Here is a 27,642-nt window from a genome sequence, read left to right on the forward strand (position 1 = left end):
TTCTAATTTTCTCTGTATTTCCACGTAAAAAGCATTACATTTGTTTGCATGGAAATTCATTTTGCATTGTAGGCCTATAATTTTTAGGCATGTCACCAAAATATGTCCAATATTTATTACATTTAATAATAAACTTTAAATAAAAAACACGAAAATCTGTTAAAAAAATAGTGAAACATGTAATATAACTGTACAGTAGCATGTATTATTATATATATAATTAAAATTATATATTTATATATTATATGAAGATTTCTTTGTATTTGACTCAATACAGCTATTTAGTGTGACTCAGGATTACAGCTAGGTGGGTTAAAATCAATCAGTGTATGCAAACATTGGGCCTGATTTATTAAAGCTCTCTAAGACTGGAGAAGATAGACTGGGTGATCCAGCAAACCTAGAATCGATTTCTTAAAAATAATTTCCTATTAGTTGGCAAATGTTTTCAATCCTGGACCAGATCCATTCAAGGTTTGCCGGATCAGGTTCTCCCATGATAGTCTATCTTCTCCAGTCTTATGGACCCACGTTAAAAAATAGATGTGTGTATATACAACGGTGGAGAACATATCTGTTTCATGGGCCAAATGTGCATGCATTCTGCACTGTAGCTTATTTTCTCTCATCTTGGGATTTAGCCACTGGTCAGATTAGAGATTTGACCATGTGACACCCAAAGTAAGATGAACGGTAGCTACCAGATTACATTTCCCAGCATCCCTGCACTACAGCAGAAGCCTTACATATAAATGTGGTCACAGGAAGTAGCTGGGGAGCAATTCTGTCTATTAACAGGAAACTACACTCAGAAATACATTAGTCGATGGGTGCACAAGCATTTTCACAGTGAATGGCACTCAAAGGCACCATTAAAATGTGTGCTGCAGCACAGAATTATTATTATTATTATTGTTATTAAACAGGATTAATATACCGCCAACATATTACACGGTGCTGTACATAAAATAGGGGCTACAAATGACAGACAGATACAGACAGTGATACAGGAGCAGACAGTGATAAAGAGCTTACAATCTAAGAGATATATTAAAACATTTACAAAGGTGTATTTATCAGATGAAAAGGTGACAAATAAAAGATATTTATTTTTAGGGCTCACATACACCTTATGCATGGTGCCGTCCTCCTACTACCTTTGTACTTTGGCACCTTTGCAGAATACCAGAAGCATTGGTAGCAAGCTTTGAGAGAAGGATAGGGTGATGATAGAATATGATAGAATATGAGCCCATTTATTAATCCAATGCAGGAGAGGACCCTGCCCAGAAGAGCTTACAATCTTAGAGGTGGGGGAAGTATCACACAACAGGAGGGGAGATATGGAATGGTGGGTGAGTAGTGAGGGTTTAGGAGACAGAAGAGGACAGGTAGGCAACTTTGAAAAAATGGGTTTATAGCTCTTTTAAATGAGCAGAAAATAGTAGCAAGCCAAATAGAACGAGGAAGACCATTCCAGGGAGTCGGGGCAGCTCTAGAAAAGTCTTGGAGCCATGCGTGTGATGCGATTATGAGAATAATACAGCACACCATGTCCTGTGTTGTACAAACATGCAGCCTGTCCCATGTACTGTATGTATGTGTTGTAATGCATTGCAGCCCATTCATTTTAAAGGGCTGTTTAACAAAATGTGTCCTACTTCAGCACAGTGCAGAACTTTGTGGCATAAATAGGCCTGATAAGTTCAAACAAGGTCAGGAAGACTAAGGTCAATTTACAGTTTACCACTTTTGTTCTTCTGCTTGTTGGAATAAAGCAATATACACTACCTAATAACTTCGTGTCCTCTCAAGTACCAGCCTGCTGTGAATTTGATTAGAATGTGTTTTGCAGTCTTTCTACCTGCAGAGAAGCATTTTACGGAGTTTAGTAGCTGGTTAAAATTAGTGATTAGTAGCTCTGATTGTATTGGACAGCAAGGCCATCCCCTGATGGTCCCCTTGTCTCAAAAAGTATACATGGGCTTTACTACTAAATATTAAATTCAATAAAAATGATTGGTTACACTTTGGGTCATTGACTTAGAACAGGAAAATTAGATTTCCTGTGCATACACAGGAAATGTTATGGGTGAGTAACTGAGAGTATTGAAACAAGGGGTCATTCAAGTTACTGGCATTTTTGGGGAAAGAAAGATCAGCCTGACATGTTTTTCTTAAGTCACAAGTTCCAATATTTTCTCTACATCTGGAATCAGAAAATGTAATAGCAGATAGTTTAAGAGTGCTGACTGTTATTAGTCAATAATGTAGAAAAACAGAAAAAAACAACCAATTGAAGCCGCTACATCTCACAAAACCTCAATGTGATGCAATGATTGGTTTGTTGTTTCTATTCACAACTTCTTGTTACATGGTTCTCCTATGACAGGTTTTCTTTAAACATTCTACATTTCTTAAAAAGGGGCCCGACCATAATAAAGTAAAAAAATATAACATAAATGATATTTCTGCAGCTGAAAGTAGATTTATTGGTAGCATTAGATTGTTAATGCCCTTCATCATATGCATGTTGGAGTGTCGGATTCTGGCGCTATCTCCGTCATAGACAGTAAGAACTACTTGCAGCTATGAAGCTCAGAGTATCCAGGTGATTAAAGTAATCCAACCCACCATCATCTAAAACTTTGTTATGTTTTTTTTACATTTTATTTCTATTAAAACTTTTTGAAAATTTATGGAAAACAAAATAAGTTACAGGAAAATTCAATCTTACATTAATAAGTACACAATAGAAAGCACAAATAAACATGAAAGGTGGCCTTATGTGCAAAGTCATTGTCAACAAATGTTGAGCAAAACAGCATGCCTTGCTTTAGGTAAAAAATCCTTTACATTTTAGTACAGTTTAAAATTGCAAACATACACAATATATCTTTGATAACCTCTGGGTCATAAAATACATGACAGAATAAAGCCTCCGAACCTCTAATATCTCCTCTACCATGGCTCTCTTGAGAGTCAGGGATATCCATTAGCCTTCTATAATCTGGGGAATCCTGGAAAAAAATCCAGGAAGACCATATCTGAGTAAATTTCTCACTTCAACCATGAACACTGGCTGTTAAGTCCTCCATTAACATTAACTCATTAATCTTACCTAGCCAGAGCCCAGGGGATGAAGTTATGGTTTTGAATTCACCGACCCTTTAATGCAAATATGTTGCTGGGTTAAAAATAATATAACAAAGCACCTTCTGCCATGGAAGTCGCCCGTCTTGCCCCCTGTTCTTCTGATCTGTTTAAAAGACTGGGCTGCCTATAAAATCTTCACATCTCACACTTCCAGTAGTGTTGGATATCGACATCTCCAACCATGTGAACTGTGGTTCCTTCTGCTTACCCAAACAGCACAAATGTATTCCATAGGGGCAAGCAGAAGGAGCCACAGCAGGGGACCAAGCATCCATCTGTCAGTAAAAAATAGGGCAATGCTCTACAAGAGATGGAAGATCTCAGGAATATGTGGCAGGACAGAGAAGTATTAAACCTTTTATTTATGGCAGGTGGTGGCCTTGCTACAAATATTTTCCCAGTGACAAAGTCACACCATATAATGGGCCTGCATTATTAAAGCTTCCTATAGCTGGAGAAGATACACTTTCATCAGTGAAGCTGAGTGATCCAGCAAACCTGGAATGGATTTCTGCAAAGTCATTTGCTAGCAAATGTTTTGAATCATCCATTCCAGATTTGCAGAAGTTCAATGATGAAAGTGTATCCTCTCCATCTTTGGAGAGCTTTATTAAATCAGGCACAATGCCCGAAATGTATTAGCCCGTGTATATTATTCTATTTTGTAAAGGCAAAAAGTGTCCTAGAAGGAATATACCAAAATGATCCCTATTATATTGCCCCATGTAGAATCCAAAATTTCAACCATGCACAAATTGTTGACATACAAAGCACTCGAATGAGCCTGCCGTCTTTGGTGAATGTTGTACTTTGCCTTCCAGGTGTCCGCAAATATGGTAAAGATTTTCAAGCTATTGCAGATGTAATTGGCAACAAGACAGTTGGTCAAGTGAAGAACTTCTTTGTAAACTACAGGCGTCGGTTTAACTTAGAGGAGGTATTGCAGGAATGGGAAGCAGAACAAGGAACCCAGGCCTCTAATGGCGATGCCTCTGCTTTAGGGGATGACACAAAAAACACTTCTCATGTGCCATCAGGAAAAAGCACTGATGAAGAGGATGAGGTGTGTTTGTGTTCCCGCAGCTCAGACCTGTCGTTTTTTTTTTTCTTTTTTTTTTTAGTTATTGATAAACAATCTTTAGGTAGTATTTAGCAGTGTAAAATGCTAATCTGTAATTGTCTACACTTGAATGTTTTATTATTTATAAATTAGTATTTTTTTTTATTTATTTAGAAGTTATTGTTTTTTAGATAAAAACTGTACATTGCAAACATGGTTTCTGTTTATAGTTTGTAAACCGATTTTTCTTCCCACACTTAGAGGGATTCTGGGAGGATGATATAAGCCGCTTCTGGAACAGCCAGAGCACTAAGACACTGAAAAACCTGTCTCTCTATAGTGGTCTGTCATATGTAGTACCATAAGGATGCAGCAGGACTATTGGCGTGTCCTTTTCAAGGCCTCAAGGGGAACTCAATGTAAAACCTTTAGAGTTTAGGAAAAACAAAGTAAGTGCAAAGCCAGCATTGATAAAAAGTGAGAAAGTGACATAAGCAGCCCTAAAATGGGAATCTGGTTTAGATGCAAGTTCGTTTTTGCTCAGTTGTTGCAGGAATGGTAATTTCCATAACTTGACTGCTATTTAATACGGCTTTTAAACCCTCTGTGTGCATCAAATCTGGATGGCAGCAGATGGGTTACTTAGATTTCTCCAGCTACAAAAGCTTGAAGTGTCCCACCATAGCCCGGGGAAGTATTGAGTGCAGTTTTTATTATTATTATAATACAATAGTTATGTTGTGCCAACATAATACACAGCGCTGTCCATAGTCATGTCACTAGCTGTCCCTCAAAAAGGCTCACAATGTAATGCCCCTACCATAGTAATATGTCTTTAATACAGTTGAAGGTCAATTTTGGGGGAAAGCCAATTAACCTAGCTGCATGTTTTTGGGAGTACCTGGAGGAAACCCACACAAACACGGAGAACCTGCAAACTCCATGCAGATAATGTTCTGGCCGAGATTGGAACCTGAGTCCTAGAGCTTCAGGCGAGAGTGCTAACCCCTGAGCCACCATGCTGCCCAGTTTTGCATTTTATAAGATATAATGTATACAATGAGTTGTTCTTTCACTTTAAAGGGTATGTACACTTTAAAGAAAGAAGTCCTAATCCTCCCCCCACTTAAGGCACTGACCGCATTTCAGCCCTTATTCACTGCTATGGGAGATTATCCTCATCTACCCTGATTGTAAAACAGGCCTATAAAAGTGAATGGGACTGCAATGCATAGGCAGCAAACCAGCACAGGATGTAAAACAATTGACAGACTTGGTACCTGGATCTCAGTGGGTGGGTTGGTATAAGTCGGTGTAAGGCGAAAGAAGGATTATTATTATAGGTGTTTTTAGCCAGTACTTATATAGCTCCAACATATTATGCAGCGCTTTACAAAGTCCATAATTATGTCACTAACTGTCTCTCAATGTCATAGTCATATGTCATTAACATGACATTGTCTAACGACAATTTTTGAGCGAAAGCCCAATAACCCAACTGTAAGGATTATGGCTACATCATTTACTCTTAAAAGGGGTGGGGGTAATGGGAGATTTAGGAAAAAGGGTATTTTTTAGTTTTTCAGTGTCTTATCTTCTAAAGTTAGAGTTGGTTACCTGAAATCATCTTCTCTGCACCCCCTAGATGTTTTATGAAAAGGATTTTAAAATGAGCCATTTATTAGAGAGTTTAACTTAAAAAGTTTTTTTTTTTCATCTTGTTTCGTCTTAGGTACAGAACAGCCAGACGGCCCCTCCAGCCAGCCAGACACCTCCAGAACAGTCCTCTGCCCCAGCACCTGCAGCTTCAGCATCAGCCTTGAACCAGCCTCCACCTCTTCTTCGGCCCACGCTTCCAGCTGCCCCAGCCCTACATCGGCAGCCTCCTCCTCTACAACAGCAGGCTCGCTTTGTTCAGCCAAGGCCCACCCTTAACCAGCCACCTCCTCCTCTAATTCGGCCTGCTAGCTCCTTGCCCCCTCGTCTGAACCCAAGGCCACTCGTGACCACAAGCTCCGGTCAGCAGCCGCCTTCCCTTATCGGGATTCAGACCGAACCACAGCAGACATTGCATTGATTATATGCAGTTAAGGTCTCCGGTTAAAGAAGGTGAACTTTTCAATAAGCTATTTTTGAGAGTGAAGAGTCAGTTTTGGAGCCCCTGTCCAAAGTTTGACAAATTCTTCTACCACTTCTAACAAAGATCCATGACCTTTCAAATGTTAAAGATTTTTGTACCATACACTAAACTGATACAGAATGTAATGTAGCCTTTTTTATATACATAGAGTCAGACGTAAACCTCTTGTACACCAAAGTGTGTTTTTTTTTCTTTTTCCTAGATTCATCCGTTACTTGTTATTATGTGTTGAGTATTTGTGCACTTATTGGCTGACGATATTATGCAATAATTCCCAAATGAACTTCTATTGTAAATGGTTAAGTGACGTGAAATGTAAAGGTTTAAAAACATATCTGATAGTGGTAACCAGTGTTGACGTGAACTGTGCACACAGAGCATAGATGACCATAATGTCGTAACCCGGTTTTAAAGTGAACCTGTCTCCCACAAGTAATAATACCAGTTCAGTCCAAGCTATACAAATATCTAACTGCCTATGGGCTTCGGTTTTTCAGCCAGCCGAAACTGTTTTCCACTAAGCCACATTACTTTTTAACATTGCCCTAATTTTAGTTGGGAGAACTAGATCCTGAGGCAAGCAAAGGTGCAAGCCAAGTATTGTCACACTGCCCATTGGAGGCTCCACTCCAGAAAAAGAGACTACATCGGATTATGTGACACTGACCTACAATGCTGTGCAGATTTACACATAGACAGCATCTGGCTCCGATTTATTTCCTAAATCTCTGATGAAAAGAAAATTTAGGGCCTATCTGAGTCAGGAACTGATGCAGTATTTCCAGGGATAAATTTAAAAGGTTAATAATTCATTTTACTTGTTGCATTAAGTTACTTTTCAGCCAGGACTCATAGAGCATGGCCTCCATTCACTATGAGATCCAAAGGCGCAAGGAAAGTAATTTTGCACATTGGTGGTAATATTGATATTGAATTGATAGCATTGGTTAGCTATCCCAGGCCCCTGTCCATTCCCACACACCACAAGTAGCCTTATCTATCATTCAAGTGAAATCTACACTTCGAGGCTCAATAGTGGAAAGAAGACATTCTGCCCCTAGCAGCTGATCTCTGTTTTTACCACACAGGTATGTTCTGTTCTATGGAGAGGGGAGGATGACCTTGTGGCGCCTCTTTTTCTCTCCTCGTTATGATAATACAGCGGTTGTCACTCCTCAGTCGTTTATTGACCTGTGAGGACAGATTGGTAAACCATGTCAGGGGAATGCTGTACAAATGCTAAACTATAACGACCATTCATAATAATCTAGTGTCTGTGTTCCCTTTTTTTAAGCTGGGTGGGAAGAAGCTGTAGGCGGATGGTTGCCCCTGTATTGTGACCCAACTTTTCAGTAACCACCCAAATACAGCCGGGTGGTGCGCCCAGCTAAAAGGGTCTGGGGAGCACATTGAAACGAGCATATGTAGCTTTACACTGTGGTCTTAATTCGCACATAACTAATTTGATTAAAGCCTGTTTATGTCATCTAAACAACTGCTTTGGTCAACACATCTATTTATCTTTCCTGTTCTTTAAGAATACATTTGGTGGAGTAAATTTTAATTTAACATTCATACTAACCAGTGAGTCTTAAATTCTTCACTCTAATCCTTGATGATTTATGGCTGGCTGCTGTGAGTTGCTGCACTTTATTTTTATTTATAACAAGTTTTTTTTTTGCTTTTTATTGAAGTAGAAAATACCTCCCCTCCCCTCTTCACATCAAATTGCCAGTTTGTGCTTTTTATAAACTGATTGGAAAATTGTCTTCTCTCTGTTATTCATGGGTCCACTTTAGTAAATATTATTATTCTCTATTTGTTCTACTTATCTTATTTTTAACATAACGGTGAAGTGTAATTATCACGTCTGTGTCCTTGTCATTTTGTGTCATCAGTATTTCACTTGATCAGTGTCTTACATAAGATAAATATGTATATATTTAGTATTCTGTATAATTTTTCCTTCCTTCATTGCACGCATAATTGGGCTTATTCAGTAAGATAGTTGCTGCTCACAGCACTTATATTATTTATGGGATGTTGTAATGCAGCAAACACAGTAGAAGATTCCACACTTTTCTGCACTGAAATTTCTGCTCCGGATTTTCCACTGTGATGTAGATTTAAATACTTCTTCTATCACTTCTGATTGGCCTCAAGTTAGGTTTCATGTTGTATTTTGCACTTACAGTTTTTTTTTTGTGTGTTTGTTAGTAGTACTAATGGTAGAATAGTAATTCTGTCTTGGGTGCTGGGTATTTGCAACAATATTAAAAATGGTTGGAAATAGTGAATGTGACTGAGACAGTAGGAACTGAACGAACCCTGTAGAGACATAAGGCTCCCCTCTGTGTTCACTCCAAAAGCACTTGTTAGCGGTCTGTCTGCACTGTAGATTGGTAAGTGACATGATAGAACAGCTGTACTAATGCAAGATTTTTTCCCATAGAGATCTTGAACAATCATTGTGGGCAATGCAAACCTAGTGTCTGGATTAGGTTTAAAGCTGCGTACACACTTCCAATTTTTGTCGTTGGAAAGGATCTTTCACGATCCTTTCCAACGACAAGGGACTGCACGATGCATGAACGGTGCTGTAATAAATTGTCAGTCTACCCAAAAGAAATTTCCGTTACCTATGGAATGCCTTGCTGGCTTCTTATTTATGATTTTACCAGTGACATGTTGCTGTCAGTTCCCAGCAATCTTTGGTTTGACGCCTCCTGTTCCTGGATGTTCCTGCTAATTAAATGTACTAAAATATTAAAGTCGAGGTAATCCCCCGTCCTGGGTGACATTTCGTTTTGTAAGACCTTGTAGCTATCATTAGCAAAAGTCATGATTTTTGTTACTTGTTTTCTCATTATTGTTATGCTTTTCTTCTCTCTACATCTCTGTGCAATTGATCTCTTCCAGACAATTAGAAGTAACATCAACTTCACATGCATTGACTCCAATGGTGGCTATGTGTCATTACCTAAGTTGAACTTCCTGGTAAAAATGCCTGCACAGTGATCGCTGTCACGCTTGAAGAGACAGAGCCAGTAGGGGGCGCTATGGCTTGCTCAATGATGGTTAGAATACAAGCATCAGCCTGGTTTTCTCCAGAGCCTCTAGAGGTGAGGATGTTATATTGAAGACTGTTGACAATATTGCGGTCCTTGGGCACAGTGGGGTGGGCAGAACAATGAGCAGTACCGAGTCAGTGGGCAAGAGAATAGTCAAAGAAGGCTAGGGTTGAGGCAGGCAGCAAACAAGCAAGGTCCGAAACAAAGCCAAGGGTCATATACCAGTAATAAGACACCAGTGACATGGGTCATTGAAGACAGGAGAGCACAGGAAGACACGGAAAGACATTGGAACAGCTTAAGGGGACAGGCTGAGGAACAACAGACAGGACAACAAAGGATTAACACAAGAGCTGGACTGGGAAACAATTAGCCAATTGTAGGGTTCCTGGATCACCCAGCTTCACTGATAAAAGTATATCCTCTCCAGCCTTGGAGAGCTTTAATAAACCAGGCCCATTTCATAAACCCAGCTAAATAGCCTATGGCTATATCTCCTGATTGGCCAGTGGAGCTGTTTATTAAACTTGGAGGATCAGGTGGACTTGGGGTCTAACCTGGCAACATGTGCAGGAGAGACATCAGCGCTTTATCGAGGAGGAGTTAAGAGTGACAATTGCTTCCATGTCAGCATTTATGACAATCAAGCCTTCTCCCACACAGCATCCTTGAGAATCATATGTGAAGTGTTCTCCTACTTTGTACCTTGTATGTTGTGTCCACCATTCCCCCCAAGGCAGCAGACAAAAGTGGGATCCTTGTACAGGAGCATGTACAAGCAAGATCAAGACATAAAATGCTGGGGCCCTGCAAAACCAGAAAACAATAAGTCTGCTTAAATGGATTCCTGGCTTACTGGAGTTCCATGAAGAAGATATTTGAAGCAAATACCACCAATCTCCATTGTACCCTTTTGCATTCTCCACTTTTATTGGGACTGATTTATTAAAGCTTTCCAAAACTGGAGAAGATACACTTTCGTCAGTGAACCTGGGTGATCCAGCAATCATTTTTTAACAAATGCAAGGTGGTGATCCTTTCAGCTGATTGTCACATGGGGGAACAGTAACAGTCTGTATACTAAAAAATGGGATAATTTGTGTATAAAGAATTATTATTAATAAACAGTATTTATATAGCGCTGACATATTACGCAGTGTTGTACAAAGTCCATCGTCGTTACCTGTCCCTGCAAACCTTTGCGCTGCAAAGGTCAGAGTGCTAACCACAGAGTAACTGTGCAATTTGTCTTCCCCCCCAAGGCCCATAGCCTTTTTGATCCCTGGGGGCTTTTGCTATACTTATCAAAATAGCTTTTACCTGTGATGTGATATGCTTGCCCTCCTTTGCTGCTACTTTTTTTTCCCTGCGTGTGCAGTGACGTTCTATCCAGGTACTTATTCCCGGTGTGCAGGTAAGGAGTTCTGACTTCATTCTGATCAGTGCTCTGTTTTTCAGTCTATTTTTCCTTTATTTTCACCTGGTAATCCTGCTAGTAATACACTTCCTGTGATAATGTGACCACATTCAATCATTGTACTGTATCCATGAAGGAACAACATTGTCACCCCTGATGTCTTAACAGCCCCAAAGGATGCAAAAAAAAAAAAAATTACTGTTATACCAGCCAGGAATTATGCAGCATTTTCAAATGATTTGAGCAACCTTACTCAACCTTATTAACATGGGGGACCCTTGAAATAATGTTCAGGTCTTCAGGGAACCCCTGCTATAATTATTATACCCAGAGCTCATAGTATATTAGTCAGTAGGAAGAATTCCTCTTACATTGCTGACCATTGGGGAAAATATCACCCTTACAGATAGCCAAAAAGATCTAAACTCACCTGAGAGGTGCAGATTGCTCATTGCAAGGAACCGCCAGCAACCTCTGGAGGAACCCTCAGTGGGAAACATTGGATTAGCCTATAACATCACATTGCATTGATATTTGTTAAGACCATTAATCAAAATAAATGTTGATCTGCCTCTGAAGTGTCTTCTGAATCTGACACTTCCAGCAATGCCAATTTCCAAGCTCCTAATGATTCCGTCCACTAACCTTGTGTGTTCTAGAGGTTAGTTGTAAGAACCATTGGGCATTGTAGTGGACAGAGAAAATTCAATAGAAACTTTAGGGAAGGATCTGTTTACACTGCAGCACTCATGGCATAGGCAGCAAGGGAGGTAAGTAGTCACCTTATTCTGTTACAGGAACTACTTGTTTCAGAACGTCTTCCAAAGCGTCATGTTAGGCATTAGGGTTAGGAGTTTTCTGTTGGCGTTAGGTTATAAGGATCCAAAATCCTTCAAACCCAGAACGACCAAACCAATTTTATTTTGTCAAAAACCATCTGTCTTCTCTTTCACACCACTTGCTATTATGGAGTTGGGTTCTCCCTCATTACTGTCCTTTGCACTGTCATACCGAATAAGCCTCAATTCCACAATCATGGGTGTTAAGTCCATAAACTTTTTGGTTGAATTTGCCTCCCCTTATGGTTCATCGTAAATTTTGCGATCAATGGCGTTTTTGTTGAAGTGCACATGGAATATCATTTGTAGGATATACCTATAACCTAGGTGACAGAAACGATCATGTTAGATTCGTTATGTTTATTTATTTGCTGTATTTGTCTTGGTGTAATTATGATGATGTTTTGTGTCTTCTGTATGTGAATGTCCAGTATAAACCGATAAAATTGTCAACGGTGTTTCTGGTTTACTCAGAATTATGTGTAAAACCTATAATTTCTGTCTCCCTTTCTGTAAAAGTAAACCTTTTTTTAAATAAATTATTTATTGTTTGTTAAATATTCTGAATTAGATTCTCCATGAACTTGTCTTCTTTTTTTGGTAATAAATTGTCAGTCTACCCAAAAGAAATTTCCGTTACCTATGGAATGCCTTGCTGGCTTCTTATTTATGATTTTACCAGTGACATGTTGCTGACAGTTCCCAGCAATCTTTGGTTTGACGCCTCCTGTTCCTGGATGTTCCTGCTATTATGTTAAATGTTGCTAAATGTTGATTGAAAATGGATCATATTGAAATTGAAACCACTAATATAAAGATATAATGGTGAAACTGATCAGAATACCAATGGAATACCCAGCTGATAAAACATCAAATACTTGTAGTCCATCAGAAACATTAATATCTATTATCACCATGATCAGAAACATATTCAAGACATCCATTAAAAAAAGCCCAGTGTTTGATCGTATGAAGTCAATGGCCCTGATTTATTAACGCTCGCCAATGCTGCAGAGGATACATTTTCACCAGTGAAGCTGGGTGATCCAGCAGACCTGGAGTGGATCTGTTCCAGGATTAAAAACTTATTGCTAAATGATTTGATGGACCACCCAGCTTCACCAATTAAAGTGTATCCTTCCCAGCCTTGGAGAGCTTTAATAAATTAGGCCCAATGAAACCGACTACACAGAGGTGTTCCAGTTTCAGGGCAGCTTCTTGTTTTCATTCATCAGTGCAGGGATTTATCAACCACATTGCAACCCGTGCAAAACGAACGCTCCGAGTCGCCTAGCTGGGAAGGCGAAGTTCAGACTTGATTTGGGGTTGCGGTTACAGCTTCCTCATGCCAGGGAACTGCTGCCACTGGAGGGACGCTGCATGTAGCTTCTCTGCCCCATAGACAATGCATAGGGGTGAATGCCTCATGGACAATGCATAGGGGTGAATGCCCCATAGACAATGCATAGGGGTGAATGCCCCATAGACAATGCATAGGGGTGGCAGAGAACGGATCAGCACCACTCACTGCTGCCAGCTATGAAATCTGCAGACTTTGATTCTTTAAGAACTAGCGCTGCAAAGCATGGGCTGTGTAGGATAGTTCAATCCCCCGGCAGGTCTGAAGGGTGAACCTCCAAACCACCAGGAAACGCTTTTCTCGTACAAACATTTAAAATCGCTCATGTAAAAGTCAATCACATTGCCCTGAAACCCCACATCTCAAACTCCCGTACAAATGAGATTTCAGAGGATTCACTGGCTTCCATTTCCCCTAAAATCAAATTCATCTCCTGTGCTTTGCCTTCAAATCCCCCCACAGTTCTTGTCCCACTTACCTTTCTGACCCGATAGAAAAATACCCCCCCTAGTCTCTCTCTCCGCTCCTCCAATGACTCACTAATGACTTCCTCACTCATAACCTCATCACACGCCCCGCTCCAAGACTTCTCTAGGGCTGCCCCGACTCTCTGGAATGGTCTTCCTCGTCCTATTCGGCTTGCTCCTACTTTCTGCTCATTTAAAAGATCACTCAAAACCCAACGCTTTAACCTCACCTACCCATCTTCTGTCTCTTCACCTTCTGTGGTAAGCCCGAGTGTGGCTCGAAGTAAAAAAAAATGGTGATAGCGGTAACCCCAAGCCACACTCAGGATAGCTAAAAAAGTAAAAAATAAAGACTTACCTGGTCCTATCGGCTTCCTTCAGTGTCCTGCAGGCCCAATCCCAACCTCGGGCCGCATCCTCTTCCTCCGTTCTGTCCCCCGGCGAGTGCGCTGACATTGGTGCGTGCGGGAGTGTGGCAGGAATTGCAAATTATTTTATATTAGATTCAATGCAAAGTAACTGTATTGAATCTATAACAAAGTAATCCTTATATAATAATATTTATATTATATATGCTACTGTACAGTTATATTACAGGTTTCAGTATTTTTGATTTATTTATGCACCCTTGTTTTAACAGATTTTTGTGTTTTTTATTTAAAGTTTATTATTAAATATATTACATTTTTTACATATTGGACATTTTCATGAGTTATGCCTCATAGGGGCCTACAATGTAAAATACATTTTCATGAAAAACAACGTACAGCTTTTTTACATATAAATCCGGACAGAAATGAACTGCCCAGGAGGGTAAAACTCCCACTACTTCGCACCATTCTATAACCCCCTCCTATTGTGTGATACTTCCCCTACCCCCTAGATTGTAAGCTCTTCTGCGCAGGGTCCTCTCCTCCTCCTGTGTCACTGTTGGTGTCTGTCTGTCATTTGCAACCCCTATTTAATGTACTTAATGTAATTTATTAACCCCTATAATGTACAGCGCTACATAATATGTTGGCGCTATATAAATTCTGTTTATTAATAATAATAATAATAATAATAATATTAATAATAATAATAATTTGTTTCAGTGATATCCAGGGATTTGGGGTGGTTAGGCTGGCGAATCACAGCGGCTACAAAAACAGCATCCAATCTGCACCTTTTTTTTTTTTTGGTGGTTTGTTTCTTAGTGCACAGAGATAATCTGCATGTGTGACCCCAAAATCCCAAAATCAGTGACCGCACAACCGGTGACCCTACAATCAGTGACTCCACAGTGACCCCACAATCAGTGACCCCACAATCAGTGACTCCACAATCAGTGACCCCACAATCAGTGACTCCACAATCAGTGACCCTACAATCAGTGACCCCACAATCAGTGACCCCACAATCAATTACCCCACAATCAGTGACCCCACAATCGCTGACCCCACAATCAGTGACCCCACAATCAGTGACTCCACAGTGACCCCACAATCAATTACCCCACAATCGCTGACCCCACAATCGGTGACCCCTCCAGCCCCCCTAACAGGGGAAAGCACAGCATGCAGTGACAGCTTCTACCCTCTGTGTGTTTCTTCCATGTCCCCGCCCATAATTGTGACGTCATAGCTCGGGCTCCGCCCTCCGGTGTGAAAACGAAAATAAGAAGTGTTATGGCTCCGCCGCCACTCTGCCCGGGGACAGCGCGGACCACGAGCATGAGAAGACCGAGCCCACACCGGGGATAGCGGTCAGGAGGCCAGGGTCACCCGAGCTCTTTACACGGTAAGTGTCACACACACATGCTGCAATCTGATCGTACGATCTGCTCTAAGCTGGCTATACTCTGTACAATCTGTACATTTACCGATAAGGACAAACCAGAACTATGTTTTATCCAATCAGATCCTTCTACTACAAGATGATTGTATGGTATATGGTCAGAGACTATGGTACAATCTCCTGTATGCCAGGCATTGTTTTGCAATCAATTCTTTACGATTTATCAGTAAAAGTATTCACTATACCATCCACCTGCACGATATGTGATCAATAAGATTGGTAAATATGGCAGATGTGTAATAACACAACCAGATCGAGTTTTAATGAACATCGTGCTCAAATATCGATGGAAAATGATTGATTAAAAAGATTTTTTGTCTTTTCGATCGCCTGATCAATCATAAATATTGCATAGTGTATGGGTAACCTTAGATTGTAAGCTCTTCGGGGCAGGTTTCTCTCCTGTGTCATTGTCTGTCATCTGCAACCCCTATTTATTGTACAGCGCTGCGTAATATGTTGGCGCTATATAAATAATAATAATTTACAAAAACTATGAATAATGAGGACACACGGAGCATTGCATTCAATCTGTATCCAATCAGACGGGTCATTGCACTACATATAGAATAGCAGATATAAAGAGATTGTACAATTTGATTGTATAGTGTGTGTCTGCAGGAATGTTTCAGTAAGGTCGCACACTGCTGCTAAATCGAATTGTGCAGAGATTGCTCTCTTAGATTGTATATCCTGAGAACCGTCTGATGACTCCTTGTGATAATTGTATTGTGTGTTACTTCCCCCACATCTTAGATTGTAAGCTCTTCGGGGCAGGGTCCTCCCCTCCTGTCTGTCATTTGCACACTGTATTTAATGTACAGCGCTGTATAATATGTTGGTGCTATATAAATCCTGTTTATTATTAATAAAATATTTTATATCCTGCAAACTATCAATGACACCAAAAAACCCCCCCCCCCCCCATACACTCGGGAGAATCGTACGATTGGAAGGTGCGGTGTATGGGAATGCAATCTCTGGAAATAATAATTTCCAGTGACAGATGAACGTTGTTCACACATGGGCCGGCATTGCTGCTGGTGGAAAATCTAGAGGGGGCATCATATTGTTGTGTCCGTAGGGTGCAGATATGGATATGGATGTGGTCAGTGTGGGGCCCCTGGTGGGGTGGCAGTTTGGGGCCCTCATCCCTTGAATTGGCAGAAGCGGCCTCTGTATTTGTGCTGAGCAGCTGGTATGACAGTTGTAGCTGGGACCCCTGGACATCTATGGGGCCCTAGGCACCAAACATTGGGCAGTATGGTATTCCAAATGGGGCCCTGGGTAAATATGAAGTTGGGGCCTAAAAGACAAACTACACCTTGAACCCTGCAGAAGATGAGCTCCCTGCACAATCCTCCCTTGTGCCCTACCCAGGGCCAGACACAGAGACGTGCAATAAGTACCTCTGCACTAGGGCCCCAGACCACCCTCAGCCAACAGGGGCCCCATATCAGTGCAACAGGGGAGGGGGAGCCCAAGTTGCTTCTGCACAGGAGCCCTGGGTTGGCTATGCCTGCCACTGGCACTACCCTCAAACACATCCTGGTCATGTGACATCAAAGCAACCAACCATGGCTGCCATATGGCAAATATGGCATCTCATCATGTGATCCATCATTGAGCCAATCAGCATTTGACACTAGATGCAGTCCGCATGCTCCATCACCATTATTCTATTGCATCAGCTGACATAAAAAAATAATAAAGGTCATAAGGGCAAAAAAGTGACAACTCCATGAATTATTTTTATACAGGATATATATAGCGCCAACATATTACGCAGCGCTGTACATTAAATAGGGGTTGCAAATGACAGATACAGACACAGGAGGCGGAGAGGATCCTGCCCCGAAGAGCTTACAATCTAACAGGTGGGGGAAGTATCACAATAGGAGAGGAGATATGAATGCCATAAATCACGGGGTCTGGAAAGAAATTGTTCCGCATTGTGTTCTGAACGGGTGAAAAATGTTCATCATGCAGAACCAACATGTACTGCTGTATCTAAGTGCTCATTGGACAAAGGAGCACCATTCATTCAAAACAACCAATCAGATCTCTGGATTAGATCACCAATGACTTCTGATTGGTTAGATTTGCTTTGCGCAGTAAATCCATCCATACATGTAATACTTCTACCATTCAATCCAGCAGTTTGTTCATTTCACATATTCATATAGGAATTATTCTGGATTTTGCTAAGTGCAGAATTAAAAATGAAATCCGAAACTTTCTGTCCATCGTACCGATATCTGATGGGCTTCTGAGGCTTCTGAGACCTTTGATTTCTGTTTTGGATTGTGTGCACATACACTGATTTTTTCCTAATAATGCGACCGATTGATTTTTAATTGACAGTTTGTATCAAACAAGCAAATTTAATTGAAGTGGAATGGAGTTGATTTTTCTTTTTCTAACAACCAGCGTGGGTTTCCCATACATTTACATATTGCTATATTTTTATTTTTGGTGAAGTCAGATTGGTATTTATAGAAGACGGCTGATCTATGCGGAGGATGAATATTGCAGACCAATGTGGGAGAGATTTTTATTGAACACATTGTAGAGCAGGGGTGGCAAACTCTGGCCCGCGGGCCAAATCTGGCCCTTAAGGTCCTTTTATTTTATTTTTTTGGCCCTGCAAAGAATTTCGAAAATGAACTACATCTGACCCTCCCACCCGCGTTACCACCTCACATCATCATTTTCAATACATGCAATACATAGACATTATTCCTGTATACCCATCATGTGACACAAAGCCTAGGCAATGATCACATGGTGCCTAACAACCAGGGGCATTGGGTTTGTTTCAATCCATTAGAGAATGCATAGTGTAATATTTATTGTCAGACAAACTTGTGATGTGAGAGTATGAACAACACACAGCCTGCATAGAGAGATAGAAATTAGTCTTTTCAACCATAAAGTGTGTGTAGAGGGGATTGTTTTGTTAGTTATGGATGAAGTGGTAAACTTCCTCAATTTGTTCAATAAATTGCAAGTTTTGCCCCAGACTTTGTCTAAGTTATTATTTTCGGCCCTCTGTGTATTTGACACCCCTGTTGTAGAGGTTTGTAATATCCAAATAGAACAGCAGCAAATCATCCTGGAAATTGTTACAATGTTGCCGATATATCGGAGCTGTTATGTAACTACATTCATGGGATGAGACAGAGAGCTGCCTGCTTCCTTTTGGAAGATTCACCCTCACCTCTCACAATATGGACCAGACTATTCACCAGGATCAGACGATGGTGAATTTACCCAAAGGGGAAACAGGGATACAAAGTTATACGAGATCTGAAATGTGAATATATACTATTGTCTTTACATGTAGCTAGGACTAGACCCGGGTGGAAGGCAGCTTGTTGGGCAGGAGGGGGCATACAGAATAACCAGGAAATTGGCATTTATGGGGGGGCGGGAATGGCAGCCCCAGTATTGGGCCCTTAACAAGTTGCTTTACCGTGCTATACAAATGTTTATTCTTATTGCCATGGATAACTTACCAATCCACTTCTTACTTAGCATGTCAACCCCCACCTCTGCTTCATGCCCACTTTATGGGCCAATGGGCAACTCATATTGACACCAAGCCTATCATGACATAACATTCCCATAGGGCCAGGCAGGCCATCTGCAGTACAAGTTGGCCCATTCATCGCACTGGAGGTAGGTGGGTGAGAAGTCGGCAGAGACCTCTTTACCAGTTTGCAAAGTTGCCCCCATACATCAATGGCTTGCATGCCACCTTTACAGACTAAGGTCCTTGGTTCCATATAGCTGGATCAGCCAAGTGTGGTTAACCCCAGAACTATAAATCTTCCTATGGGAACCCCTAGAACAGTTCTACAGTGTGACTCCCCAGTACAGAATTGCAATTATCTCCAAATACTTTATAAAACTCAAACTTATACTCCGCCAACTATACCCTCTTATCTCATTCTCATGGCCCATTCATTCCACTGAAGATAGACGGGTGAGAAGTGGGCACAGACCCCTTTACCATTTTGCACAATAATTGCCCCTGTACGAAAGTGGTCAGAATGCCACCCTTATAGACATTAAAAAGGGCCTTGGTTTCATGCAGCTGGCTCTGCCATGTGGTGTTGGTTCTAGAGCTTTGCAGGAATCATCTTATGGGAGGTCAATCAGTCACAGGTAAAGGAACCCCTGGAACTTCTGGGGGAACCCTGCTGTTCCTCAGAACTCTGGCTAAGAATGGCTGCTCTAAAGTCTGACTCCCTAATACATAACTACACTCCTCTCCAATTAACATTGGAAATGTGACCTATACTCCCCTAATGACATACTACACTCATTGTCATGGTCCATTCATTTCAGTGAATATAAGTGGGTGAGAAATACCAGCTTGCAAAATCTGAGATCCAATGGGGATAATCCAACCTCCAAGTGTATTCTGTTATCATTACTGTCCAGTGCCAGGTGGTGCGCCCAGCTAAAAGGGGCTGGGGAGAACACGCTGTCTATGTAGACCAAATATCTGTATAAGATGATCTCCTAAAGCTGAACTAAACTGCAGGTCGCTCGATGACGCTGGTCTTTCCCGTGATCCGATCCCACGTCGTCCTGGAATTCCTCTATGTCCCGGGCCCCACCATCTTCGTTCTTCACTTCCTTCTTCTTCCTTGGTCTTCTTGGCACGTCACCCAATCACTTTGCACAGGTGTGAGATCGGGTAGTGTAGCCCGCTGTAAAGGTGAAAAAAAGAGAGTGGATCTCACTGCGCATGCGTAAGGTCTGCATCTCTTTCCCTTAATAGAAAGAATGCCCCCTAATCTCGGAAATGTGCAGAAGGAGCTCCCAGAGCCTCACTCTGCGCTCCCATTCAATAAAAAATGAATAACATTTTCCCTTTACATGCAACGGTTGTCTACCCTTTGTAAAGTGAAAATTCTGAGTTTAGGTACGCTTTAGGATACATAGTTCTCCACGTCATGATTGTGCTAGATAATATCAAATATATATATATATTTGCTGAACAACAAAAAGTTCCTGAAAATGACTTGAAATATTTTCCTTCCTCCTTTGTTTCATGAACAATTCCCGATCTTCTCGTCCCAGACACCCAGGCAGATGAAGTGTCTCATACACACACCAGGATATTACTTCTCCTTATTCCCTATTTCCTGCACGTCGCTAATTTCAATGAAATGCTTCCTGCCACTTGGCTTCTTAAAGGGGGAAAGTACCCAGAAGTGCTCAGCATTTTAAGCAGCCCTTGGGAAACCAAGCAGTGTCTTCCCCACCGTACGAGCAATGCTGCTACCATAATTTTAGGTGCACTTATTTTTTTAAAGCGTGCAAACCTTATTTTAAAATTGTGTTTTTTCCAAGCACTGGTTCCATCTTGCAACCAAGTGACTTCTCAAGCAGAGGCAAACTTTGTTATCCTTCCCTAATCCATCCAAAACATTCACACATCAACTAATTCCCATTGTATCCAATTTGCAGGATCACCCAGGTTCTCCCATAATAGTCTGTCTTCTGCAGCATTGGAGAGCTATAATAAATCAAGCCCATAATCACATTACTTCTTGCAGGTTAGTGGTTTGGAAAATATTGAGACCAAATTGCCACTAATCGACAAGCCACTAAGTTCTGAAACCTACGTATTTGTTCCATGACTGGTATACTTTAAGGCTTAGTGTGCATGTAAAGGAAAAAGTTATTTTTCTTTTCTTTTTTAATTTAACTTTGCTTTCTGTCTGGTGAAAGCAGCATGAAATACAACAGGATCCGTGGGGTTATGTGGGGGTGCAGTTTGAATGGCACACTTATTTAAATTTCACATTGACTCATTGACCTCTGTCTATCAGATTTGTTCCTTCTTTACGCACAATGCAACAAAATTGTTGTGCATGCTCCCATTATATCCCGATTTGTTACCACAACACATCACTATATGGTCTTCATGGGAACTGCCTTGCTCCATTCCTGTTCAGCCTGAACTCATCCTGAACTCTCTTCTTCTTATTGGCTTCCTATTGCACAAAGTACATGACTCGATATTCTAATTCTTACATGCAGAGTTCCCCACAGCAGCCTTGCTCACTTTTTTTCTCCTGAGAAACCCCTAAAATATTTTTCCGGTGCCTGGGAACCCCTGTTATAATCAATCACTTGGAAAATGCTATTTGCATTGGTTGCCAGTGGGAGGAAATGCCACTCCACCCCAATACATTAGTGCCACTTTTACACATGGTAAAAAATTCTTTGATTTATGCAGTTGGCACTGCCCGGTGGTGTTGGCCCCAGAACTATCCAGGCGTCATCTTATGGGAGGTCAATCAGTCACAACCCAAGGAACTTCTGGAGGAACTCTGATTCAGAATGGCTGCTCTACAGTGTGGCACTTTAATATTATTACACAGTATTTATATAGCACTGACATAATGCAGCGCTGTACAAAGTCCATAGTCATGTCACTAGCTGTCCCTCCAAGGAGCTCACAATCTAATGTCCCTTCCATAGTCATATGTCATTAATACAGTCTAAGGTTGATTTTTGGGGGGAAGCCAATTAACCTAACTGCCTGTTTTTGGAATGAGGAAAGAAAACCGGAGTAAACCCGACGCAGACACGGGGAGAACCTGCAAACTCCATGCAGATAGTGTCCTGGCCAAGATTTGAGCCTGTGACCCTGCAAAGGCCAGGGTGCTAACCACTGAGCCACCAGGCTGCCCATTTGTTCTTGATCACAAAACTGCATGTATCTTTATTTACCATCTGAAACACAACCTATACTCTGCTAACGGCATTCTTTTTTTTAATATTCTCTGTAGTCAGAACTGCTCATTTTTGCATGCACAATTTTTTACGCATTTCTCCTTTTCCCTGGAACTCTCTCCCACAATCTGTTTGGCACTCCTCCACCTTTGCTATCTTTCAACACAATTAAAAACTCAGCTCTTCAGGCCAACGTATCTGACCGTGGTCCCTTTTACCCAGGGACCAACCTGCCACCATACCATCCTGCAGCACCATTGGCACACCACTGCACACATTCCTGTTCAATACAGGAGTGCAAACCAGCATCAGTTCAGCGTGTAAAACAGCTTGCTAAGAATAACAGGTAACATCGGACCGAATGGGTCCATTTATTATCTTTTATCTGACAGGTAGTAGGGAATGGAAGTGTTTTCACTTTTTTTGAATGTTAGATGCCACCTTTATAGATTTAAACGCTTTTCACCAAAGAAATTTAAAAAAAATCTTTTTGCAAACGTTTGCGCAGTCATTTGCAAACACCGGAAAAATCCGAGTAAGGACGGCATGCAGTGGTAAAATACATAGCCTGAACCTAGCCTAACGTAAAGCTACATACACACGCTAGATCAGTGGTCGCCAACCTTTTCGGAACAACGGATCACTAAATTTACGGTCTCCCGACCGGGCATGCGCAAGGAGCTGTGTGTCACTCAAAGGGGAAGAAAATTCATGATGCCAGAACCAGCCCACTCTCCCATCGTAGGTCTGAGCCTGAGATCGGAGAGTTGGTGAGTTGTGTCCAGAGAAACAACCTCCCCACCGCCCTGAGCCTGCGATCCCTACAGGGGACGTTTTCCGGTGCCCCCCCCAGCACCAAAATTTTCTCGCGAACCGCCAGTTGGCACTAGATGATTGTCGTCCAAGATAAATGTCCCAGGTAAAAATCTAGCATGTGTAGAACAGTCCGGCAAAGTCATTCATCCATCTGTCCTGAACGACCAAGTGAGAACAACCGTTGTACTTTCCTTTCCTCTGATGTGTGTACAGTGCTCCTTTATCAGCCTGCCATGGTGGATTGATGAATGCTGTGTGTATCTTGCTCATTCATTCTTCTCTCACTAGGCAAGATCATCAAAGATTATTTCCAGTGACAGAACTCTGCCGTCTATACGACATCTATACAGGGAATGTGGTCATCTTTTCAAGCTGTTCATTTCTGCAGTACTTGTATCTCCTTCATTGTTCGAATAAATCATTTGTACACCTTACTCAACGCCCTACATACACTCCACAAGGCAATCTATTTAACTACACAATATCTCCTTACTGTTGTGTTATTCTATGTATTTGTCAGTTGTACAGTAACACAGAACACGATGGTACCATATAAATTGTTAGGATAAAAGAATAGCATGTGTGTGTGTGTGTGGGGGGGGCTTTTCTTGCACAAAGTTTAGAAATAAGTCCCACAGATCGCCAATAAGAAATAAGTTAGCATTGTGGTGCTGTCTTGCTCCCCATTGCAGTACCTATACACTGAAGATCAATGTCATTTTCAAAAGTAAAGAATTTACTCCATACGTTGTGTAACATCTTCAGTACTATACTTGTGCTTTGTTGAGGATGATACCAATCTGTGACTTGCAGCAATTCCATCCTTTGTGATAAGTGTTGGTACACAGAGAATACACATTCATACTCCATAGCGATGTATTTAGCGATAATCGGTGTAATGGTGGAAATCTTGAGTAACAATAAATGCTGCAAATTGTGCAAAAACATCAATCTGTTCATAAGTGGACCTTTAATATTACCGGATCATTCAGTAATGTGGTGTACCCCATTCAATGCAATGCAAGTACAGCAAGGGTTGGTATAGTAGGAAATCCAGACTGAAATTTAAAAAATTAAAAAAATTAAAAAAAAAAGTTCATAACAATGATTACTGCACATTTGTGGGTTATCATTCCACATGACAAAATCATTCTATGGAAGATATAAATATTGTGGTTCTTGGAACTTTAAAAATAGAGAAAATAATTTTTAAAACTATAAGTGATAATTCTGTTTCAGACAAGATATAGTGTACCAAATGTGGACTTTTGTATTATGGGGAGTCTGACCCCAACCACCACCGCCATCCCTCTAAACCCACACACTTTCTATTCCATAGGCCATTTCTCTACACTTTGGACCTGATTTACTAAAGCTCTCCAATGCTGAAGAGGATACACTTTCATCAGAGAAGCTGGGTGATCCAGCAAACCTGGAATGGATTTCTTTTAAAGTCAATTGCTATTTTCTAGCAAATGTTTTGAATCCTGGACCAGATCCATGTTTGCTGGATGACCCAGCTTCACTGATGAAAGTGTATCCTCTCCAGCCTTGGAGAGCTTTATTAAATCAGGCCTTTTATCTAACTTTCCCGACCAGTGACTTCATTCATCACTCCCTGATCCTTCCACAACACCAACTAGAATAGTGCAAGAACCAAATCACTCACTGTACAATTATTAAGGATTTCTTTCCACATTTCAGTGTTATTTTGTTCTGAGGCTTTGATTTTAATCAGTTTGCTTGTCAACTTCACTGGCTGAATTTCAAAGGTCTGCATATTTTCTATTTGGTTTTTTTTAAGTTTTTAAATTCAACTTTTGCACAATTAGGCAGATCAATATTGCAGAAAGGGACAGGCTATGGCCCCCCTGCAGTAATGTGTTTTACCTGCCTGATAGATCCAGGTTCTTGGCAAAAAGCAGCGTCGGCTTTGGTTGCCAGGAAAACTCTTTGTGGCTTCCCTTGTGTGTGCCAGGACAAATAAACTCCTACACGCCTGCGTGGGAGTTACGTCATCCCGGCATTGGCAATCAAAATGGCCGAAAATCATCCAGAAGAGGAAGAAGGGAAGCAGACAGGTGAGTTGACCAGGTTTAGTTTAAAAGGCATTGAGGAAAGGTGTATGGAAGAAGTGCAAACAAATAAGGCGTTTCTGCTCCTCCATGTTCTGTGCAACAACCTCAGAATTGTATGAGGAATTACCGCAAATCAAACGCACTGGCTGCAGAGAGGTATTTCAGGGCACTTTGCTCACTTTTATATACCAAAACCAATAACACAAAGCAATCTCCGGGGTTTTCCCACGCAGGGGATCAATATCATCACAGCATGACAAGTAAAACACTCATTTAGCTTCCTGACGTTCTCTTTTTCTGACACCCTTCAGAATACCGTAGGACTGTCCGGCCTAACGTGGCAGAAGGGCAAGCCGGATAACAAAAAAGCCAGATAACAAAAATTTTAGTTGCCAAGCCAGTTATATGAAGAGAGTGTGTTCCAGAAGCAAAAACCCAAGATAGCTACTTATGTAGCTGCCAAGCCAGTTATATGATAGATATATGGAAGAGAAAGAGAGTGGCTTTTTATGGCAAATCGATACTGCTAAGATCATAAACTAATTTATTTCAAAATACTACAAAAGAAATGAAAGCATAAAATTGCTAGGCAATACCGGTTATAATCACATAGGTACCATTATTCTTATAAACAATACCGTGATTGGACTCCTTACATCTAGATAATGAAGCTCAATTATCAAGACCATTCAACTTAGGTGAAAGCATTAAAGATATAATGGTAATTAGAATTCAATATCATATTACCATTATTGTGTCTATTACAGCACAGACAATGTTGGTCTCTATATCCCCTGAGGAAGCCACTGTGCGAAACGCGTCGGAAATTGGACTTCAACCTATCTTTAATGCTTTATTTCTAACTTGAATGGTCTCAATAATTGAGCTTCATTATCTAGATGTAAGAAGCCCAGTCGCAATATTGTTGATAAACTTAGCGGTGCCTATGTGATTATAATCATTATTGCCTAGCAATTTTAGTCTTTTTTTCTTTTGTAGTATTTTGAAATAAAGTAGTTTATGATCTTAACAGTATCTATTTTCCATAAAAAGCCACTCTCTTTCTCTTCCATATATCTATCATATTAACTGGCTTGGCAACTACATAAGTAACTATCTTGGGTTTATCTTCTGGAACACACTCTCTTCTACCTTAAGCTACGTACACACTTCCAATTATTATTGTTGGTAGACGAACGATCCTGCACGATATCTGCGAACGATCGTATAGCACCGATCCTGTACATACAGATAACGACACGATCGTTCGCAGATATTGTACACACGATAGATGCGATCGTTTGAATGATACAGGAAGTGGCGTGCACCACAGGAAGTGAGCGAACGTTCATTCACCGCGCATGCTCAGACCATGGACGATCAATGAACGACCGTACACACGATAGATGGTCAACGATCGTCGTCCAATCCGATCCGCCGGTCTGGTCGTTCATTTCCAACGACTATCCTCGTTCGTCGGCGTCGTTGGTTACTTTTTTTACGAACAATTTTTGCCCAATCGATCGTTCGTCGTTCGTTCGTCGTTCGTTCGTCGTTCATTTCCAACGATAAAAAATGGAAGTGTGTACGCAGCTTAAGTTTTTTAACTAGGGCGGATAGTAGCGAGCCGGATAGTCGGGAGTCTGCTGTATTTTGTCTCACACATCTATAATTTTGGAGACCTCCTGGGCTTTCTTAGCATACAGGCTGCAAACAACTTGACCACCTGAGCCACCTGGCCCCAGGCTGCGACTTATTGCCCCCTATTGTAAAGACAGGTTCCCTTCTGCAAAAATGCCAAGCAGTTTAAAGCACCCGAGGGCTTGGAAAGCAGTAACCGCACCACAAATCGACTGGCCAAGCTCTTAGAATTTGCATGATCTAATAAAATCCTCTGCTAAAGAAAGTTTTTGTCATGAAAAGTTTACAATCATTCTTGCAGAAAGGTGCAAACAAAAAATATTTTTGCAGGGTTAATAAAATTTCCTTGTAATTTTTTCAAGACGAGCGTGCAAAAATCTAAATGATGAAAGTGTTATGTTATGCAGAAAAACCCCGAATTGTTGTGAATGAGCTCTTCTATGAAGTCCGGTCCACAGAATGTGAGTCATTATATACTACGAGAGCGTACCATTGCTCATAAACACTTTTGTTATTTCCTGGACGACAAGCAAACACGGTAGCACTTTGACTCTAATTTACAGAAAAGGTGAAGAAAAAATAATAATTATGGCCTAAAGAAGGGACAACCCCTTTGTAACAAAAATTGCAGGGATGTCAAAAAGCAACCACGGGGAATACATCAAATTTTGAAGTAGAAGTAAACCCAAACTGGAATACATTTAGTTTGCTTAAGCACTGGATATCATAAATTGTCATTTTATTCATAAAATACTGGAAATGCCAAAATCTCTGGGAATTATTATAATGAAAGTTGCAGATTTGAGAAGATTAAAACCAATGCTTGTTCTGGAAATGAACCCCTTAACTTAATTTTCCCCTCCTCACACCCTAAATAATTCCAAAATAGATTTGAAAAATATTCTTTAAATACTTAGCTGAATTTAAAGTCACATGATGTGTTGGGTCCTAAGTCTTCTTGGAAGGTCCATCTATGAATGTCCTTGTTGCTTCCCAATGAAG

General features: G+C 40.9%; 2 protein-coding genes across 6 annotated transcripts in view; both read left to right on the forward strand.

Moving 5' to 3' along the window:
* RCOR3 (REST corepressor 3) overlaps positions 1-6,533 on the forward strand; it is a 30,082-nt gene extending 23,549 nt beyond the window's left edge. For 3 of the 4 annotated variants that reach the window (XM_072409819.1, XM_072409820.1, XM_072409821.1), the window contains 2 exons: positions 3,978-4,219; positions 5,949-6,533. In XM_072409819.1, coding sequence (XP_072265920.1) covers positions 3,978-4,219; positions 5,949-6,293 — 587 coding nt within the window. In that variant the 3' untranslated portion in view covers positions 6,294-6,533. Of the gene's footprint in view, positions 1-3,977; positions 4,220-4,477; positions 4,666-5,948 lie in introns of all 4 variants that reach the window. The other variant, XR_011920503.1, reaches the window with a different exon arrangement.
* Positions 6,534-15,153: 8,620 nt separating this feature from the next.
* Positions 15,154-27,642, forward strand: part of TRAF5 (TNF receptor associated factor 5) — a 30,235-nt gene continuing 17,746 nt past the window's right edge. Inside the window, exon 1 of one of the 2 annotated variants that reach the window (XM_072409824.1) lies at positions 15,154-15,289. The gene's annotated coding sequence lies outside the window, so the exon portion shown is untranslated. The remainder of the gene's footprint in view (positions 15,290-27,642) is intronic. The other variant, XM_072409825.1, reaches the window with a different exon arrangement.

This window comes from Pyxicephalus adspersus, chromosome 4, assembly GCF_032062135.1.
Source record: "Pyxicephalus adspersus chromosome 4, UCB_Pads_2.0, whole genome shotgun sequence".
NCBI classification, from domain to species: Eukaryota; Metazoa; Chordata; class Amphibia; order Anura; family Pyxicephalidae; genus Pyxicephalus; species Pyxicephalus adspersus.